General features: G+C 46.7%; 1 protein-coding gene across 6 annotated transcripts; it reads left to right on the plus strand.

The window, feature by feature from the left end:
• Positions 1 to 1,457: 1,457 nt before the first annotated feature.
• IRF6 (interferon regulatory factor 6) lies at positions 1,458 to 20,917 on the plus strand. Of its 6 annotated transcripts, XM_036866024.1 has the most exons (11): positions 1,458 to 1,751; positions 4,440 to 4,507; positions 5,061 to 5,147; positions 5,576 to 5,659; positions 6,205 to 6,381; positions 9,997 to 10,201; positions 11,229 to 11,357; positions 13,379 to 13,552; positions 14,613 to 15,005; positions 15,720 to 15,838; positions 16,494 to 17,108. In XM_036866024.1, exons 5-11 carry the CDS (start codon positions 6,208 to 6,210, stop codon positions 16,716 to 16,718), a joined length of 1,419 nt encoding a protein of 472 aa, XP_036721919.1. In that variant the 5' UTR covers positions 1,458 to 1,751; positions 4,440 to 4,507; positions 5,061 to 5,147; positions 5,576 to 5,659; positions 6,205 to 6,207; the 3' UTR covers positions 16,719 to 17,108. The 6 variants fall into 6 exon arrangements, with proteins under 6 accessions (XP_036721919.1, XP_036721911.1, XP_036721939.1 ...); XM_036866016.1 differs by lacking the exon at positions 4,440 to 4,507; XM_036866044.1 differs by lacking the exons at positions 4,440 to 4,507; positions 5,061 to 5,147; positions 16,494 to 17,108 and adding an exon at positions 18,871 to 20,917.
• Positions 20,918 to 20,954: the final 37 nt, after the last annotated feature.

Genomic DNA, 20,954 nt, shown 5'->3' on the forward strand with positions numbered 1-20,954 from the left:
ACAGAAATTTATTGTCTCACAGTACTGGAGGCTAGAAGTCCAAAATCAAGGTGTCTGTAAGGTTGGTTCCTTCTGAGGACTTTGAGTGAGGGAAGGATCTGTCCCAGGCTTCTCTCCTTGGCTTGTTCACATCATCTTCCCTCAATGCCTATCTGTCTCTGTGTCCAAATTTCCTTTTTTTAGAATGACACCAGTCGTATTTGATTAGGGCCCACTCTAATGACTGCATTTCAACTTGCTTACCTCTGTGAAGACTTTATCTCCAAGCACGATCACATTCTGAGATACTGCAGGTTATAGGACCTCAACATCTGAATTTGGGGGTGGCACAATTCAGTCATAACACTACTCCATCACGGTCTCTCATTCATTGCTTTAAACTCCAAAACCTAAGTACCCTGCTTATGGCCCTTCTTACCTGTGACAGCCTAGTGCTTCCACATCTCATGTGCTAGTACACAGCTCACTTAAGCATGCACTTTACATGCACTGGAGTTCACTGCAGTGGGAAAGGTGAGGGAACTTTTATCAAGCACCTGTTAAGGGACATACAGGCCGTGAATTTCAGGTAATATAGATGTCTGTTTATTCCATGAGGCAATGCCAGTATGGTACTTTATATCCTCACACCAATAAAAATGGTATTTATACTGCACTTGGAAAGTGCCAAATACTGTTCCAAGCACTTTATATGAAGTAATTTTTTGAATGCCCACAACACCCCTTTGAGGTGGGTACTATTATTTACGTCCATCTACAGATAAGAAACTGAGGCCCTGACAGCTTAAAAAACTTGCCCAAGTCTGTAGTAACTGATGGAGTTGGATTTGAATCTCAGTAGTTGGCTCCAGAGGCCATGCTTTTAATCATTACCTGATAGTGTTTGGAAAAGGCAGGACTATTACTCTCATTAAATAGATGAGGAAACTGAAACTGAGCAGCTAAGCAACTCACTCAGGGTCATAGGGGTAAAAGGCAGAGTGAAGGCAGAATTCCTGACCTGGAAGCCACAGGGCTTCCCTCAGAAGGGACTAAGTGTCCTGACTCCCTTCCCCATACCCCACTCCACTTATACAGGCCCACAGGTATTAGGGCCAACCCAGAATCTCTAAATCCTTATTTGTAGTTAGCCGTCTCCATACCGCAGGGTGATGATGGGTCATGAAGGAAGGGAGGCACCTACTCGACTTAGATCTAAATCTTTTCGATTTATTTTTCCTCCCAGTTGCTTCCAGTTCAGAAGACCACCAGCCCCAAGGGGTCAGATCTAGACCCCAGTCCCGGAATTTTCTCAGCCCGGATTAGAAGCGGGGGAGGGCGGTAGGGAAAGGGCTGGGCGGGGCTGGACCGCCCAGGAACGCAGAGTATCATATTTCTCGAAACCCGCCAATCCTGAACACAGGGGGCGTGGCCACACCTGGGAGGCGTGGCCGGACGGCAGATGGGTCCGCGGCGTCCCGAGGCGAGGCGCTGACGTGAGCTTGGCTCACCTGGGCGGGGAAGGTGAGGGCCGGTGTGGGACTGGGAGCGGAGCCTGCAGTCCCTACCTGCGCAGAGCCAGGTGTTGCTTGCCCAACCGGCCGAGGAGAGCAGTGGCGACGGGTGATCCTGACTGGGGACTTGGTTCGGAGGGACGTTCGCTTCTGGCAGCCGGATTGAAGAAAGGTGGGGACGCCAACGTCTGGAGCCTCGCTTGAGGGAGGGAGGACACGCCCGCCGGTGAAGAAGCGTCCCCTCCAGAGTTTGTGGGGGTGAGGAAAGCTTCCTTAAGGACATCTTTTTGTTTGGGGATACCCTCCAGGGCTGGGTGCCCATCGCTCTGCTTCTGGTAGCTTTCGGGCGGTCCTAGCCCGGGGGCGCTGGGCCCTTACCGACCCCCTACTTCCGTCGACTCCCTTTCCCTCCCGCCCAACTGGAGTGTGCGGCTCTCGGGCCCCTACCCACCAACCGTCGGGGAGCGCTAAGGCTCCTGCACCACGCTGGTCCTCCCAGCTCACTGCTCCGCAGGCCCCTGGATTCCGAAGAGGGAATTTCCCAGGCCGGCCGGCCCTTGATCTTGGTGGGTGTTTTGGGAAATTGCGCGTCGGGGCGGCCAGTCACTTTAGCCAGTTTGTTTCCTCTCCTGGGATTTGTTTAGCACCGTCAGGCCCCTGCCCTGGGCCTGAGAGACACCCGTGAATTTCCAAGTAGCTAAGATACGTGCTGGCGAGGGTGGCGCCGGGCGTGGTTGCTCTGGGGGTGAGGCCCTCTTCGCCTGAAACGGCTGGAGGGCTGGTATAGAGAAGTGGGGAATGTCTTCCAGGCCTGACTGGAAAGCAGGCCCAGGGTGCCACTGTTTACAGGGAGCCTGCTGTGTGGTAAAGGGGTCATCCCTACCCCAACCTTGCTCTCTTGGTGGATGTCAAAAGTGGAAGCCAGGGAAGGGAGAGGAAGAAGGCGTTTGAGTAGGGGTTGGTGAAGGCTGGTGCTGACCCAGGAGAGTAGTTTTCGATGTTTGTATAATGCGTGACAGCAGCACCTGTACCCTGTAGCTCCCTCTCTCCAGCCCCCAACTTCAGTCAAGCAGGGAGGCAGGGCGTGGGAATTATGGCTAGAGGCCCAGAATTTACCCCTGAACAGGGCTAAACTAAATGGAGGAAAGACTGGGGAACTTGGAAGATGGCATTTCAGGTCTCTCCAGGAGGAAGGGAAAAAGCAGGACCACTACTGAGGCCTGTCTGCAAGAAACGAGGGTGTGTGTTTTACTCTGAGCAAAACCATTGATGACTGAATCTTGGCTTTGGGGTGGCCGTGTTCCTGGAAACTAGTCTGGGCAGGGGCTGCAGAGGTGGCAGTATGGGTGTTTGTAGGGGACCTGTTCCCTGGAATGGGGGTGTGAGAGAGGATGGTTTATGCCTTGGGGAGGTTAATAGTGTCCCTGCTCAGTGCCCAGTATGAGGGGAGTGGATGGGTTAAATCTTTGTTCTTTGGCTAGTTGAATACCTGTTGGAGACACAGGCCTTGAATTTTGCTGTGGTGGCAGCTAGAGATACCAGAGCTGAGTTAAACTAGGCTAAGCTTGTTCTGTGGGCATTGGGATTTGGGTCTTGAGAGTGTTCTGAAAGAGAACTCTGGTTTAGGTGTGTTTAAGGGTGGGTGTCATGCAGTCTCCTCCCTAACCACTTCGTTGTTCCTCCGTGCTGCTTGGATCTTTGTTGATGTTTTTCATTTACTTTCTTGGTGTATAGAAGAAGAGAGGGCCTTAGAAGGCTGGGTGCAGTGGCAGGATATGGTACAGCACACTCTGACTCAGAAGTGTTGGGTCCAGGCCCCAGATAAAACACTTTGCTGTGCCTCAGTTAACCCAGCTGTAAAATGGGGATGATAACAATGGGGATGATAATTTCATTATGAGGATGAAATCAGACACTGTAAATAAAAGCGCATGTAAAAACTGTGAAGCCTATGTAGATAGAGAGGATTGTTGTTACCATGGTTTCATTAGCTGAAGGCCATCATCTTTTATATCTCCCAGTGGCCAAGAAATGTCTTAGCTTCCTGTGGTTAAAAAAAATACTACTTGTAGTGTTTTGTTTTTAAATTGTGAATCGAAACATGTCATTGTAGGAAAATGTGAATCATATATAAAAGTACTTAGGCACGTATAAAATTCACCCACAGTCCTATCACCAGGTAACCACTAAGAACGTCTTGTTGCATCGATGTGTTATTTCTTTCCCTTTTAAAAATTCTCTGTGCTTATGTACACAAGTGCATGTTATGTTACAAGATGGAGAGACTACTATGCAGTCAATATTGTATGATGCCTTTTCCCCCCTTAAGTACATATTTAAACATTTTCCCAAATCCAGTAAAAATTCTTCAGATGCCTCGATGTTAATGGCTACTTGATATTGCAGCCTATGAATGTCTAATTAGATATTTTTCTCTGTGATTTTGGTTGCTTCCAAATTTTCCCTCTCTGCCTGTTCTTATCGTCTAAGGTACTGGGTGGCAGGTGGAGGAGATCTTGGTCGACTTTCAGAAGGTGGAGAGGGTTAGCTGTGATGGAGGTGGGGCATGGAGGAGGAGGAGGAGGCTGGGGCAGCGTTGCTCCTGTGTACTGCCATCTTGGGGGAATGCTGAGAACACAGGGCTCTAGATCTTCGTCATCGACCTCTAAGGGTGGCTGCCCTCCCTCCCCATCACTCTGTGCAGTGCCTCGTGTTGGGCTGGTTGCCTTAATTTTTTTTGATGTGCTGTGGATCAACTAGGATAAGCCCTGTTCTTCAAAGCCCATGATTTGTCAAGAGGTGGATTTCACATGTCTGCCAGGCCTCGACACAAGACTGACCAATATTGCAACAGAAATTCTCAAAAGCCCCTCACTAGGTGGACCAGTTTGCTGCCCATTTCCCTGTTCTCTTTGTTCTTCCTTTACCCCATCCCCCTTCCCGCAGGCCAGGACTGAGGAAGAGAAGGCTAGAACTTGCCCTGGGGAGAATATGCATTCCCTCCTCCTTATAAGGTAAATGTTCTCCATGGTTTGATAGCTTGACTTTGCTGTCCTACAGAGCAACCTACACCAAGGCCAAGAACATGGGGGTGGGGGGCACTTGAATACCGAGTGCCACCTCACCTGCCCACTGTGAGCTGCTCCCAGGGGGGAAGGTTTCAGTTGCAGAACTCGGTAATTGGGTCAGAAGGCTCAGGTGAGAGCAGGTCCTGCCTTGCTCTTAAAGTGCCAGTGACCGAGCTGGGTTTGAGTTTTCCCGTTTGTTGGGAGCATGGCTGGGGAGATAAGTGGCCTTAGGACCCACCCCTTAAGCTAAGCTCCTCCGAGGGGGAGCCTTCGGCTGACTCAGCTGGTTTGGTTTCTGAACCGTGACCCAGGTGGGAATCTTTCTGGGTGGGAAGGTGACTTATTTATCTTCCTCTTCTCAGGTCATTGGATGTTTGAGCAATTCCAATGTGGATTTCTTCAGGGAGTCTGATGAGAACATTGTGTTTAGTAACTAATGTCGCCCTTGTCACACAGCAGCTGACGGACAAATATTTGTTGAATGAACGTTCTTTTGCAGGCCTGTCTTTCTCACCTGAAGTAAAAACAAAGAGAAATGAGAACGCCAAAAAATCTAAACACAACACCCCAGGCAAACACTTCTCCGGTAACTGCTTTTTCCTTTAGGCACCCAATCTGGGCAGGCCTTTGTTTCCCTCTGTGAGTGCTGGCCGCTGCCACGGAATGTTATCTGCTACGCTATGCCCTTTATGAGAATCAATTGCAGACTTTACCCAGGCTGGCTCCTGCAACCAATCAGTTCAATTCAGCCTCTGTGGGGAGGTAAACAGGCCCAGGTGAGGAGGCTATCCTAGCAGTACAGAGCTTGTCTTATGACTGGTTTTAGTATTCTAGGGTTAGGAACTGTGGTATTTGATCATTCTAGGGCATCTTAGCTTTACCAGACTCAGGGACAGGGTAGGGTTCTTACACTTTGTCTCCAGTGCTCCCAAGCCTTCTCCTAGACACTGGATTGTCGGTGGGGATAACCAGCTCAGACCACCCCCCCCCTGCATTCTTTTTTTTTTGGTGCAGAACCTTTGGGTGGCCCAGAGAAAGGAAAACTGACTTGAGGCCCAGCTCTCAGATCCCTGTGGATACAACTGCCTGCTCATCTATGTAAGTGAGGACTTTGGAACCAGGGACCATCCCTCGCCTACTTCTCTCTCATCACAATGCTGTCATTTCTTACTAAAATATTCCCATTCACCTTAGTTGTCTAAAAAGAGAGTATGCTTCAAGTTCTTGCCTATATACCTGCTGTTTCCATAACTGTTTTCTTCCTTCTCCCGAGATGAGATTGAAAAGAACAGTTTCTCTCCTCTTCCCTTGGTACTTGTGGAAGGACTGTTTTCCAGCAGGGATGACATCATCTTTTTATTTTTCTGCCTCAGGATTTAAATAGAAGAAATGTGATCTACTTACCTGATAAGTCTGATTTGGCTAGAGTATGAAAAATAAATGGCTTTGGAATAAGAATCAAAAGAACCTTTTACCCTCTTTTCTTTTCTTCCCCACCTGGCACAGTTTATTCCCATATTTAGTTTCTTTGCTGTAATCTAATGAAACTGTAGCTCTATCATATGGGAACAGTGGCTGGGAACTTTTCCCAGGGGCTGGCCTAATTCTCCTCTCCCCATTTCTTCCCCCTCCCCCCAACCCAGATCATGGCTCTCCACCCCCGCAGAGTTCGGCTGAAGCCCTGGTTGGTGGCCCAAGTGGATAGTGGCCTGTATCCTGGGCTCATCTGGCTACATAGGGACTCCAAACGCTTCCAGATTCCCTGGAAACATGCCACCCGGCATAGCCCCCAACAGGAGGAGGAAAATACCATTTTCAAGGTAAAGGTCTTCTTTCACCATCTGACTTGAAGTGTTTTCCAGTTCTCTCAGACCTTTCTGGTTTCTTGTTCTTCTGTTTTCAATTTTGGCTTGAAGAAGGTACTAGATCCAAAATGCTGATGCAACAAAGAGAATGTTTATGATGGGGGGCGGGGGCAAACTTAGCAGGCATAGTAATTTCTCTTGTTGGGGCATGTCTGTTATGGTTGAGGCCATTTATTCTTTCCTATTGGTCAAAGCTACTCAACTCATGTCCCAAGGGATCCCAGGTGTGATCGGCTAAACTCCTGTAAGTGCGTGTATGCTGTGGTTGTTCTAGAGCTCCCAAGGGTCAGCCAGCAATCAACCCTTCATTCGCTCAGGGCTCTTGCTCTGGCCCAGGAATGGCTGTCCAGATCAGGGCAGAACTACTGAGCGTTAGCAGGCTCCTAACAGCCTGTAGCATGGGTGTCGAGGGCCCTTTGCAAGTTTTTCTTTTGATGTTAAAACATTTTGCCCCATCCATAACCTCCGCTTAAAAATGAAAGGCGATTTAATTACAGGTTTTTATTCTACAAATATGTTTTCTTAACTGAAGAGTAGCTCTGATGTGAGAGTTATTTTGCTTCACTGAAAATAAGATTGAATCACATGGCATTTCATAAAATGTAAGGGAAACCAAAGTCTAAGACAGAAGTAGGTGGGAAGCTCGTTGTGGGAAGGGGTATTATGTGCTTTGTAACTCCGGAGCCCATGCCTCTGCTCCAGACCAACTTCTCTGTGCTGGTCAGTCTTCCATCTCATGAGTAGCTTTAGTTCCTGCACTCCCAAGACACGGAGAAACGAGTTTCCCCATTTCTTCCCTGACTGTAAGCTGGAAGTCAGAAGTGAAATCCAGTCCCTACCCTGAGCCTCTCAAGATTGATGCTCCAGGTTCTTGCTGAGACTGGGCCAGGAAAGGTGGACTCATACCTCAAAGGAGAGCCAACTAGAGTTGTTTCCCACCCAACTCAGTTATATTGGGTGTAGAGGTGAGAGGTGGAGAAAAAATTGGCCTGTGAATACTTAGAAAGTAAATGAATGCTTTTAATGTAAAAATTAAATAATGATATGAAAGTGGTAAGGAAAACATCTATAAATCAGCACCAGTTATTGGAGCTGGCATCAGAGGGGGATGGGCCTGCCCTGGCCCAGCTGGCCTCTGGCTGTGGCCTTGGTCTGAAACTGGACTTGCTGTTGAAGTGCCTGGTGGTGGCTGGCCATGGGGGAGGAGACTGGTTCCTGAAAGCTCCACTCGTGAGAATGTTCTGTATGCTTAGGGCTTGAGGAAAAATTGGCTGTGGGAAGCTGCTTTGTCTTACTGATATCTGTGTATCTGTTTGCAGAATGCTAGGGAGGGCCTGGGTGTCAGGAGAAGAGTGAGGGTTCTTTCACAGATCCCACGCTCTGACAGGCCTTTGGCAGGATATGGGGTGTGGGCGGTGATGACTAGCATTAAATGGGTGCCTGTTCCATACCCTAGGTCCGTTATCTCATTTGCTTCTCGACAACACTGTAAGGGGGGCGGCACCCTCATGTTATAGATGCAAAAGCTGAGTCTCAGAGGGGCTATGTAACTTGCCCAAGTCACATAGCCAATAAGTGGTGGGGTTAGGGTTTGAACCCAGGCTTATCAGCTCCCCCATTATCAGACGGCCCCTTCTGACCAGGAGCTGGAAGACCTGGCTTCAGATCCTACTACCATCGCTTGCATGTGCGGTCTTGGACAAGTCACATAATCTCTTTGGGCTTTAGCTTCCCCTTCAGTAAAATGGGGATAAAACCAGTCTTGCCTGCCTCACAGGATTGTTGTGAGAATTGAGTGAAATCAGTGTATGGGAAGGGACTCGTAAATTGCCATAAAAATGCAGAGACTGTGTCCATTTTAGGAAGAGAAATAGGGACCTGCCCAGTGACCAGAATCTCAGAAGCAAGACTCAGAATGGGTTTGAATGAGGGATGTTTATAAAGCACAGCGATTGTCATGTGGTGGGTACCACCCTCTGCTGCATCAGCCAGGTTCTCTGCATCATCTGAGTGGGCCCTGGGGAATGGCTGTGTTGTGAGCAGGATGTCTGGGGCTGTGGCTCTGAGTTAGTCTGGCTGCTCTCTGTGGAGGGGCAGGGATTCAGGGAGCCACAGAGGTTTTGCAGACCTGTGCCAAAGTCAGCACAGCCCAAGCCAGCTGGATGGGGCCAGAGGGGGAGTGGGCACGGAGGATCAAACAAAGAGAGGGGAAAACGTGAGGAGGCAGCAGCCAGCTACTGCCAGGTGCAACCGGAGATGTGCCTCTCCGACACCAGGGACTCACTAGGGTGAGGTTGAAATCCCCTACAGGGGGTTGGATGGAATGGCGCCTGCCGAGTGCCCAAGGGCAGCAGCTTTGTCAAACTGCTTCATTCCATACTGCACATCAAGTGGAGGAGCCCCCAGGTCTGAGAAGATGGTGAGAAGAAATGAGTGAATTGGAGGAGAAGGATTTAGATTGGCTATTGGGAGAAGCTTCCTCATGATTGTGAGGCTCTGTAGGGATTGACTGAGGGAGACCAGAGAGCTCAAAGGATGGGGCCGGAAAAATTCCACTTCGGCTTGAGGAAGCAGTCTACGTTCAGGAGCGGAGGCGGGGAGTTGGGACTGGACAAGCGATATGCCCTCTCCACTTGAACAAGCTGCCGTGTGCTTCCTGATCTTGAGTCCTCTGCAAAAGACATCCCCCTTTTCTGCACCGGCACATACGTCACACCCCTGAAGAAAGTGTAGACATCTGAGATACGTTAACAGTGGGGGAGGGCTGATAATCCCGTGAACAGACACAGAAATGCCTGTTAGACCTGGAAATTGAAAACCAGAGAGGCGGGGCCACACTGGTTTTGGCCCAGGCCACCAGCCATTGGCCCAGGCCACCAGCCACTGGTGTTCCCAGCAAAATGTTCCCAGTGTGGGAGTTTGAGGAAGTAGGGAAAGGCAGGTGGTTTGAGTTTATTAGGACTTGAGGCCCTCAGCCTCCCACTGAGGCAAGCTGAACCCCCAGAGCGTGCTTCCTGCCCTCCTTTGGGCTACTACTCCTAAAGGTACTTGGTTTCAACAGTTATTTGTACATCAGATTGAAGACTGAAGGGAGAGGGAACAAACAGCAAGCCTAAATTCTTCATATCATACGCCATCTCCCTTTCTCTTCTTATTATATAAGCAATTCATGTCAAAAACAAATAAGTAAAACAAAACAAAATTACCTGAAATCCTGCTATCCAAAAGTTACCATTAGTATTTTGGTGTATATTTGTTCCAGATTTTTCTTTATTTTCAACCCCTCATTATGGCCATTGTAGTCTTGACAGGCGATGTTGGCACAAGCACTAGAGATGAGGCTCCTCTTTTTAAAGGATTGTATTTGCATTTGGCTTCATTTCCCTCAGGCCCTGCCTTGCCTGGTCCCCAGGGTGGTGTTTCCTGCTGCAGTCTCTGTAAATTGGAGTTGGGGTGATGGGGCGGTCAGGCAGGGCTGTGTGTATCTGTGTCTGTATGAGGGAGGGCGGGCACACTTTCCAGTGTTTCTGGGCAACAAGCAGGCACTCACTGCAGTTTCCTATCCCTCAGGCCTGGGCTGTGGAGACAGGGAAGTACCAGGAAGGGGTGGACGACCCCGACCCAGCTAAATGGAAGGCCCAGCTCCGCTGTGCGCTCAACAAGAGCAGGGAATTCAACCTGATGTACGACGGCACCAAGGAGGTGCCCATGAACCCCGTGAAGATATATCAAGTGTGTGACATCCCCCAGCCCCAGGGCTCGATCATTAACCCAGGTGAGGCCCCAACTGCTGGGGAGAAGGTGGACAGTATGCCAGGTTCCGGGCTGGACCCTTAAAGCGATAGACAACTTGAAAGTCGTCTCGCTTACAAAGTTGAAGACTGGTAAAGCAAGAAATCCTGTCCTTAGAAAGAACCCAGAGAACAAAAGATATAAACTCAGCAAAGTCTTCCTGCTCACCCAGTGGAACAGTAAAGCATTAGAAAGAAGAGGGGGTATTGAGTTCTGTAAAAAATAACTTCTCTTGGGACTCAACACTGAGAAGAGAGGCCAGATAGTTTAGAAGAAGGAGGGATTAAAACTTAGAAGGTCTGAGTTATAAACCTCGTTCTTTCCATTTCACTACTTGTGGGACATTGAATCAAGTCATTCGACCTTTTGAGCCTCAGCTTCTTCCACTATAAAATCTGGGTTCTCATCTTTCCTGCATATTTCAAAGGCTGTTCTAAGAATCAATTGACATGACATTATGAAGGCTATTAAGTTCTCTTTATAAATGATGGGTAAGTGATCATTTAATTTGTATGGTATTTTTCCTAGGAGAATACCACCAGATCCCTATATTTACTCAATGTTTAACAAGTTCCGACTAAGAGCCAGTTAATTTAGACTTGACCTCCAGTGAATCTAGTGAGGCTCTGCCATGAGGGAAGGGTCTGTCTTCACATTAAGCTTACAAAGGAGAGAAGCTGTGGTCCTTGGGTCCTTAGAAGGGATGCTAATGTGTAGAAAGGGGTTTAGAGTAGGAATTAAAAGATTTCTAGGCGAAGGGAGTAGGGCCTGCAGCTCCTGGATAGGGGAGGGGATGAGAGCTTGCACTGGGGCTCCGTAGGAGGAGCTGGGAGTGGGGTGAAATACCCTTAGTTCCCACTCTTTGGCACTGAGGGTGCACACTGAACCCAAGGAGCCTCTGTGCTGGCAGTGCCTAGCTTGAACAGTGGGTCAGCTGCAGGGGTGACAGTGCAATGTGAGCGGCTCACTTGTGACCTTTGTGTGTGTGTGTGTGTCTGTTTCTCGGGTAGGATCCACTGGGTCTGCTCCTTGGGATGAGAAAGATAATGATGCGGATGAAGAAGATGAGGAAGATGAGCTGGACCAGTCACAGCACCACGTTCCCATCCAGGACACCTTCCCCTTCCTGAACATCAATGGTGAGTGGGGGTGCGGGGTGGGACAGAGGCATGGAGAGGATGTAAGGGGCTTTGATTTTGCAACCGTTGACACCATATCCACCATGGCACTGGGAGCAGCGACCAGGCCCTGTGGCCAGGCCGCCAGTCTGTTAGCAAGTAGGAGTCATAGGCAAAGGAACTCCGTAGGCATAGTTATCCCAGTGGGGTGGCTTCTAGGCAGAGAGAGCATCTTCTGAATCTTATGTGATAATTCAGAGAAATTAAAAAATTAAATTCATTCTCAATCCCGCATACAAATACACAAGCTGTTATAAATTTTGCTGATTTCCTTCAGGCCAAGTGCAGAGATCATTTTCGTGAATTGTAGGCAAACTCTTCTGCTATTTCCCTCGGTATAAATTTTCTGTCACTGCCTTAACAGCCTCTGCTAAGGCTGTGTCATGGGAAACTTGCGGCGCTACAGCTCTTAATACTAGGCTCTGATAAAATTTATCTACTAGAGACTTTTATCTTTTTTTTAGATTGACTTTTTGAATTCAGCTTCCCAGGAAAGATGAGTTTAGAGGTTGGAGGGTCACTGTGAGACAGAGCAGGTACTGCATCTCCCATTGCACATTCTGGGGATGCTCAGACACAAGGTGAATTGCTCTTCCGCAGCATCCTCACTTGAACTTTTCACTGACGTGCTCCTAGTCATATGACTTGCATTCAGTTGAGTAGCTTTTCACTACTTTTCTAAGTTCCATCTGACTGCTAGGGTCAAATGAGATACTTTTGCCACCTAGAAAATTTAGTATATCCAGATGATTCCTGTAGGGTTTTGGAGTGCCCTACTCTAGGTGATGCCCCATCTTTTGAGAATCAGGAAATGACTCTTATCTGTCTACTTGTCCTCCTGCACTTACCCTGTCATTTATAACTTTGCAACCAAGTGATGAGTAAAGACAATGATCATAGAGCTCTCTCAGGTTAATATTGCCACAGCTACATTCCCACTTGGTGCAATTTTAAGATTTGGACATTTGGAAATGTGAGATCCTTTCCCAAATCTTTGGCTGACTCATTCTGTTATTCTCACCCCTTAAAAGGATGCACCCCATTTCCAGGATCCTGATTTCCCATTTTTTTTTTCATGTTTTTTTAAAGCTAATGTTGTGTGGCCTTATGTTATGGGCCACCTTGGATCCTTTATGGAAACATGTGAACATATATTAAAAATAAGTAAAATGGGTACATAGGTATAACCAGACTCGTACACAAAGGGTCAAAGAAACCTTAACCTCTGTGATTTCAGAGCTGTTGGGCAGAGGAAGAAGAATTGTTGAAGAATAGATGCTTAAAAGGTGAGGCTAGGAGGAAAAATCTGTAAACTTTGGAGTGAGCCAACTTTGATAATAGCAGGGATATAGGATGTGTTTTTCATTCTCTCTTTTAAAAGCTTTAACTGGATACTTTTGAATAAATAATACTCTTACATGGTTTAACATTCATAATGGTACAAAAAGGAAATCAGCTGAAAGGTTTTCCTTCTATCCTGTCTGAACAGTTCCTTCCCTGGAGGAGACAGATCTTTCCAGGTTCTTGAGTATCCTTCCAGATGTTTCATGCATGTAAAAAAGTATCTGTTTGTTTTTAAAGGAATTTCTATACATTAACACTTACTCGAAGCTAATCAACCAATTTAGTTGAGTTCATTTTATGGAAGACAACCAGTTTCTATTTAATTGCTGGGTTCAAATTTTGTAACAGGGAATCTCTCATTCATGCCTGTTCTAATTTAACCCCAGAGAGTACCCACTTGTCTGTTAATCATCAGCAAATGCATGTTTTCAGAATTATGAGTTTATGAGAGAACTAATAAGATTAGGAAGCAGGAGCAGGGGAACCTTATTTCTTTTGGTGTTTGTTGGGGGAATTACTGATGGGCTGCCACACTGAGTTGTGGTCCAGTGTTGGACCTTTTAGGTTTTAGAGCTTCGGACCCAGGTGATATGCATGTGTGGTGCTCCTGCCTGCTCACCCACATCCTTCTGTTCTAGGTTCTCCCATAGCACCAGCCAGTGTGGGCAACTGCAGCGTGGGTAACTGCAGTGTGGGCAACTGCAGCCCCGAAGCAGTGTGGCCCAAAACGGAACCTCTGGAGATGGAAGTACCCCAGGCACCTATACAGCCTTTCTATAGCTCTCCAGAGCTGTGGATCAGCTCTCTCCCAAGTAAGTGAGCCTTGATTTCCTAGCTGGATCTTCAGCTCCTATTACAGTCCATTTCCTGCCCCACCTTCTGCCTCCATTTCTTTGCCATGTATAGAATAGTCCCCCAGGCAGCCTCTGTGTCTGGTTCCTGGCTGGCTGATGAGTCACCAGGAACTAAAGAAACATTAGCCCATACCTACTTGCCCATGGGGATGCTCTGATTGGTGCTGTGCAGCTCTAGGTTACTCACCTGTTAGGTGGGTGGAAGGCCTGGGTTTATCAGTTTGCCTAGGGGATTTGAGGACAAGGTCAGTTGTGGGATGGGGAGGTTAATGACTGTGGATTTGGTCAAGGAGGCTCTTGGGTTTTGAGGGACTTTAGGACCCAGAGAAAATCTCTTTCTGAATTGGGTACAAATTGATCTCAGTGAAGAATCATTGTCATTGCACCTCCCTTTCACACTACACATGGTAGGGGAGGTGCCGGGGGAGTACTAGCATTTTGTCCAACAGGCTGATAGCTTTGATAAGACCTATAGGATTCAATGGACACTTGCTGAGTGAAAATTTACTTTGTTGTGAACTGTGTCCTTCTATGATATATTATTAGAACATATCAACAGTGTGTGTGCATCTGTGTAATTTTCAGAAATATGCCTTGCTATTGCTTATTGTTCCTCTGGTTTCTTTAAACAGTGAGTCAAAAATGATACACAAACCAGATGCTGCCTTAGTTTTCAGCTCCTTCCAATCAATGCCTATTGATGTAAAGACTCAGTCAGTACAAAATGGGGAGACCAGGACCCAGAACTTTGGTTGGAGAAATTCTAGCTGTTAGGGTGTGGTGACGGAACAGAGATAGTATAGATGGAATTTGAACTATTTGCTTCAAGGCAGCCTTTTGAGTGAATATTCCAGGGATATGTTGATGTCTCCCTTTGTTGCAGGAAGGATAACTATGGCAGTGGCCTTCCTGAATGCTGGTTGAAAGGTGGCTTGATCTTGATGGACTTGCATGAGTCTTAGGGATGGACGGGCAGAGCAGCAGAGCAGGACTCTCACTGTCCCCCCTCACCTTGCAGTGACTGACCTGGACATCAAATTTCAGTACCGTGGGAAGGAGTATGCGCAGACCATGACGGTGAGCAACCCCCAGGGCTGCCGGCTCTTCTATGGAGACCTGGGTCCCATGCCTGACCAGGAGGAGCTCTTTGGTCCCGTCAGCCTGGAGCAGGTCAAGTTCCCAGGTCCAGAGCACATCACCAATGAGAAGCAGAAGCTGTTCACCAGCAAGCTGCTAGACGTCATGGACAGAGGACTGATCCTGGAGGTCAGCGGTCATGCCATCTATGCCATCAGGCTGTGCCAGTGCAAGGTGTACTGGTCTGGGCCATGTGCCCCATCGCTTGTTGCCCCCAACCTGATCGAGAGACAAAAGAAGGTCAAACTGTTTTGTCTGGAAACGTTCCTTAGTGGTGAGTCTTTTTTCAGACGATTGATGGTGGGAACTGCTCCCTGCAAGTATGTCTTCCTCCTTCCTGCCCCCCTTTCCTGGCTCTGCAAAGATCTTAACCAAACAATTTCTTCTGGAGGAAGCCAAGGTAGAAGGGGACCTTGATTCTGAAAAATAAAAGTGACCTGGGCAACAAAGAAGGGTGTTCCACTCCAAAGCTGTGTATTTGAAGCCAGTTTTAGGTGGTTGTGGCTCCTTTATTGGCAGAAGGAGGAGACAGCCTTGTTATTGCTCCCCAAATCCTACCAGCTTATCCTTAACTTTGGAAGGTGACCCTGTTCATCATAATCAGCAAAACATATACTCTTCTCATTTGGGACATATTTGAGTGGCAAATTTAAGCAGACATATTTAGGGAGAGCACTGAGATGTGAATTTCCCAATGTGATTTGAACCCTAAGTCTGGTGTAAGTGATGTCCGATAGAACCCTCTGGAATGATGAAAATGTTCTATATTTGTATTGTTCAATATGGTAGCCACTAGCCACCTGTGGCTATTGAGTATGTAGATGTAACTAATGTGACTAAGGAACTATTTAATTTTAATGAATTTAAATTCAATACCCACATGTTGTGGCCAGTGGCTACTATTCTGGACAGTATAAAAGAAAGTATTTACTGAGTAGGTGTGGAATGACCCAGCACACCAAACTCCATGCTCTTCCATGTTCTGCAGATCTCATTGCCCACCAGAAAGGACAGATAGAGAAACAGCCACCATTTGAGATCTACTTATGCTTTGGGGAAGAATGGCCAGATGGGAAACCTCAGGAAAGGAAACTCATCTTGGTTCAGGTGAGGAGATAATAATGTGTCAACAATTCTTTGCCTTTTTATCAATGCTTTAGCCCCTAGGTCTGGGCTTGAGCCCTGAGTGAGGATCCATCAGCCTCTGTGGGTTTTAATCCCATCAGATGTAGCAACTTGAGCTTTGTACATTGTACAGTAGGACCAGGCTGGAGAATACAGTGTCCTCAAAGCAAGTGACTGATTCAGGGGACACCTTGTTCTCTTACAGACATTAGAGTCTTGCTGAAACCTAACAGGATATGACTCTTTCTAGCTCTTTTAGAAAAACCTTTTGAGGTACTTTTAAGAACGTGTTCTTATTCTGGAAAGTGGCAGCAAGACCACTTGGGTTTGGCTGTGGATTTGTGCATCAAGACAGGCAATAGATCAAATTTGGGTAAAAGTCTTGCTAAATAAGCAGTTATTTATTTAGGCATGTGATGTGATGCTACTTCTAGGTTCTTTACCTTCATTTGAACCAAATTCTAACGTGAACCTTGGCAGGATGGTCCAGAGAGATGAAGGCATAGTCTGTATCTAGACATTAAAGTGGTGGGCTTCCCCACAGCCTCACTGGTCCTTCCTTCAATCTTGGGCCCCTCCTGCTGTTTAAAAATACCCTTTCCTCAGTGGATAGCTGTGTGCTCTGTGTCCTGAACAGGTCATTCCGGTGGTGGCTCGGATGATCTATGAGATGTTTTCTGGTGATTTCACACGATCCTTTGACAGTGGCAGTGTCCGCCTGCAGATCTCAACTCCAGACATCAAGGATAACATTGTTGCTCAGCTGAAGCAGCTGTACCGCATCCTTCAAACCCAGGAAAGCTGGCAGCCCATGCAGCCCACCCCCAGCATGCAACTGTCCCCTGCCCTGCCAGCCCAGTAATCATGAATGCCATCTTCCTTCTCTTTTTTACAGTATTGTACATATGGATATTTTTTATTAGTCAGATTTAACCAGCTTTTAAACCTGTCTTCTTTCTAACAATATTAGTACTCTCTGACTCTCCAAATATGCCTAGCTTTTAAAGTTGATTTAATTTATGGAAAAATCACCCTTCATACTTTCCCTTTCTTTTTTAAACCTCCCCATGGTAGTGTAATGTAGTAGAAGGAGATTTGGCCTGGGAGTTTGGACACCAGGGTTCTAGCTGCAGCTTTGCTTCCAGTGGTGTGACCTTGAACCAAGTCATTTAGCCTCTGGGCTTCAGATTCATTACTGTAAAATGAAGGAGTTGGAATGATGCCTGAAATAATGCCAACTTTAAAACTCTGACTCAGTGACTTCATTCTACTTGTACAAGGCCAAACTGCCTGGAACAGAACATTTCTGCCTTGTTCTTGCACCACATTTTTTTTTTTTTTTTGCTTTCATTAAAGTTCCCTCAAGCACTGATTTGTCCAGGATTGATCTTCGTTTGACCTGTTCTGCTAGTATAGTAAGCTGGCTCCCTGATGGGGGAAGAGGGAGGGAGGGGCGCCAGCTGGTTGCTTGGGAACCAAGCTAGATATCTAAATAGAAATAGGTGCCAAAGTCTGAAAGTCACCCAGCCTGCGGAGTAAAAACTCACAAATTGAGCTTCTGAAGGGAAGCTGTTGATGTAAGGCTTAGGGATTCTGTAGAATAATTGGTCGTCAGGTTTTCAACTCATCACCACTGAAATACGGACATACTTCAGAGATATTGCAGGGCTAGTCCCAAACCACTGCAATAAAGTGAATATTGCAATAAAGCAAGTCACACAAATTTTTTGGTTTCCCAGTGCATATAAAAGTTATGTTTACATTATACTGTAGTCTGTTAAGTGTGCAATAGCATTATGTCTAAAAATACAAATGCGCATACCTTAATTAAAAATACTTGGGGACTTCCCTGGTGGTGCAGTGGTTAAGAATCTGCCTGCCAATGCAGGGGACATGGGTTCGAGCCCTGGTCTGGGAAGATCCCACATGCCGTGGAGCAACTAAGCCCGTGTGCCACAACTACTGAGCCTGCGCTCTACAGCCCGCGAGCCACAACTGCTGAGCCCGCGTGCTGCAACTACTCAAGCCTGCGCGCCTAGAGCCCGTGCTCCACAACAAGAGAAGCCACGTCAATGAGAAGCCCGTGCACTGCAATGAAGAGTAGCCCCCCCTCGCTGCAACTAGAGAAAGCCCGCGCACAGCAACAAAGACCAAACGTAGCCAAAAATAAACAATAAATAAATTAATTAAAAAAAAATAAAGATACTTGATTGCTAAAAAATGGTAATGATCATCTGAGCCTTCAGCAGGTCATAATCTTTTTGCAATAGTTACATCAAAGATCACTGATCACGGATCACCGTAACAAACATAACAATAAAAAAGTTTAAATATTGTGAGAACTACCAAAACGTCACACACAGACATGAAGTGAAAAAATGCTGTTGGAAAAATGGCGCCAATAGGCTTGCTTGACGCAGGGTTGCCACAAATCCTCAATTTGTAAAAAACAGTATCTGCAAAGTGCAATAAAGCAAAACACAATAAAATGAGGTATGTCTGTACCACTGTGTGTGTGTGTGGTAGATGACAGTATATAACTCAGTGATAGCCTTTGGAGAGGATAGAACTCTCTTGTTCTTTTTTCCCTTCTTTGAGGAAGACCTGAGAGTGAGCTGGGCATCCAGGACCAACTCCTGTGACCACAGAGGAGACAGGGACAGTTCCTCCTTGTATGGAGATGTTTACAGTCTTCCTGTCATTTGGATTTTTTGTGGATGGGAAAAATGGGGTGTTGGATGTGTTAAGGTCAAGGCGAAGAAGGGCTGGGCAGTGCTTTTCTGGAAATGGCTTACCTAGCACAAACCTGCTTGTCTCCCTTCCTGGTGGAGGTAGCTGGGTGTGAACAGTTAAGGTGAAGAGTGTAGATTAAGGTGTAGAACATTGCAGCTATGGCTACAATTAAGGTGTAGAACATTGCAGCTATGGCTGCCACAAACTGGTCTGATCTATTAACTTTTGCTCTGTCCCTGACCCTTTGACTCTGTTTTGTTTTTGTTTGTTTTGTTTTTTAGGATGAAATTATACATAATTTAAACTCCAGGACCTAAATGGAAAACAAGATGCTTATCTCTGGTTGCAGGTTCCAACCCTCCTGAATACTGATACCTATGTGTGCCATGCCATATTAAGAAAGTCCATGTCTGGTCTGCTACCCTTAAAGCAAGCCACCTCCTACTTGCTACTGTAGTTGAGCTAGCTGTAAAGTTGGGCTAGCTTTATTTCAAAAAACCCTCAATCACAAGTGGCAATGGGACTTATTTATTTAGACAGCTTAAGCTGTGGTTTTAGGGTCTCTAAGGAACCTAGTAGCATCTGCTATTACTAATGCATGACCAAGAGAAATCTGGGTGTTCTATCTAAGGGACCTAGTAGAATCTGCTGTTAATAAAGCATGACCAAGAGAAATCTGGGTGCTCAGGTGCTCAGCTGTGAGCAGAAGTTGGGCTTCTAGAGACCAGGAAACATGCAAGGTATAGGAACTTTATATTTTGGGGGCATTTTGTTGAGTGGGTGAAGTGAGGGATTTGGTCTTGATGTCTGGCTGCCTCTGTCTGTATCTGCATAGCTCAAAGTTAGAAAGAATCCACAGAAAATACATTGGGAGGGCAACTGCTGGGTCTGGGCTGGTCCCTTCCCCTTATTCTGTGAGACGCTAACAGCCAGGCTGTACATCTGGATGGGGGCCCAGAAAATGTGAGCTGGCAAAGGGTGTAGAGAACGGTGTTCTTAAGTGCCAAGAAGGATTGAACTTTTAGTATGTGATTGTAATGAAAAGCTGATGAATATGTTAGAGGAATGGATGAGTGGTTTTATGTGGTCTTAACCCAGTAGTGTAGTTTCTTCCTTGTTCTTTATCCTTTTCAGAACACTGGGAGAGTGCATGCAGGGCTCTCCACTGATCTCCCTCAGTGCTCCTACTCTGGTCCGGATGCCAGGTGTCCTTTCTTGGAGACTCGGCCTGCTATCTCCTTTGGTGGCTACACCACTCATTCCCTTGGTGTTTTCTGCTTCCTTGCCTTCACCTTGCTTAAGACTGGGAAGGGAGTTAGGTGGTGTCACCAGCTTTTCGTTTTCTTCACTGTCCACCCCACTAAACTAGATTAGCTGTAGGTGTCAATTGGGAGGGCAAATGTTGGATCTGGACTGGTCCCTTGCCCACATAATTAGGTCCCTGGCTATATGTTCCCATAGCACCCTATTGTTCCTCTTTCAGAATAATCAATTCCCTTGTAATTGCTCAGTTTGTGTCCTGCATGACTACAGACTTGCTGGAGGTAGGGACTGTTTGTCTTGGACTTTGCTGCCAGCCCTTAGCACAATGTCTGGTACATAGTATGTTCTCAAATATTTATTGTTAGAATAAATGCATTAACTCAATACGTCCTTCATTTCAGAAACTGATTGCTAACTACCATGGGACAATAAAGTAAATATGGGGATGGAAAAAATTCTAAAATTAGTTTCTGCTCTGCTTCTGACTCCCTCTGAGCTAAGAACGTTAGCGTGGGAGCCCCTACAAGCTGGACCTCCTTCCAGGCTGGCCCCACCTTTACTCTACAGTGGTCTCTTTTCACAGTCTGAAGATGCCACCAAGGTACAGCCAGGAGTGAAACTTCCAGTGTAGATGACTGCAGTTCCCTTAGCCTCTGCCCTGCCCATGTATCAATAAATTTGGGCTATTTCTTCAGATACGAATTTTCTCAAGAAATCTTTCCCTTCGTGGTATGAGTCATATCACTGGTAGTTAACCTTTCAGTGAAATAACTTTTTCTTCGTAATGACCTGATTGAAAAGCTTCTGCACTTCTGCCTCTCATTTCTCATGTGAAGTCAGCAAACTGAATTCTTCAACTTGAGCTCCAAGAAGGTGGGGTTTTTGTCTGTTTTCTACGCTGTAATACTTCCAGCGCCCAGACGCATACCTAGCACACATTTGTTCAGAGTAAATACTCATGCACTTCACACCCTGCTTAGAGATGACAAACTTTGGCCAGGACGCCTGTCCACCCACTTCTCGGAATTCAGCCTCTCAGGATTTAGGTAGGTCAAAGTAAAAAACTTTCCAGCACCCACAGGTGAGGATATTATGCAAAACA

Source organism: Balaenoptera musculus, chromosome 1 (assembly GCF_009873245.2).
Source record: "Balaenoptera musculus isolate JJ_BM4_2016_0621 chromosome 1, mBalMus1.pri.v3, whole genome shotgun sequence".
In the NCBI taxonomy this organism is placed as follows: Eukaryota; Metazoa; Chordata; class Mammalia; order Artiodactyla; family Balaenopteridae; genus Balaenoptera; species Balaenoptera musculus.

Coding starts and splice junctions, on each gene's coding strand:
- IRF6 (XM_036866007.1), top strand. CDS start 6,208: ATGGCTCTCCACCCCCGCAGAGTTCGGCTGAAGCCCTGGTTGGTGGCC. Junction 10,202..11,228: donor GGGCTCGATCATTAACCCAG/GTGAGGCCCCAA, acceptor TTTCTCGGGTAG/GATCCACTGGGTCTGCTCCT. Junction 13,553..14,612: donor GTGGATCAGCTCTCTCCCAA/GTAAGTGAGCCT, acceptor CTCACCTTGCAG/TGACTGACCTGGACATCAAA.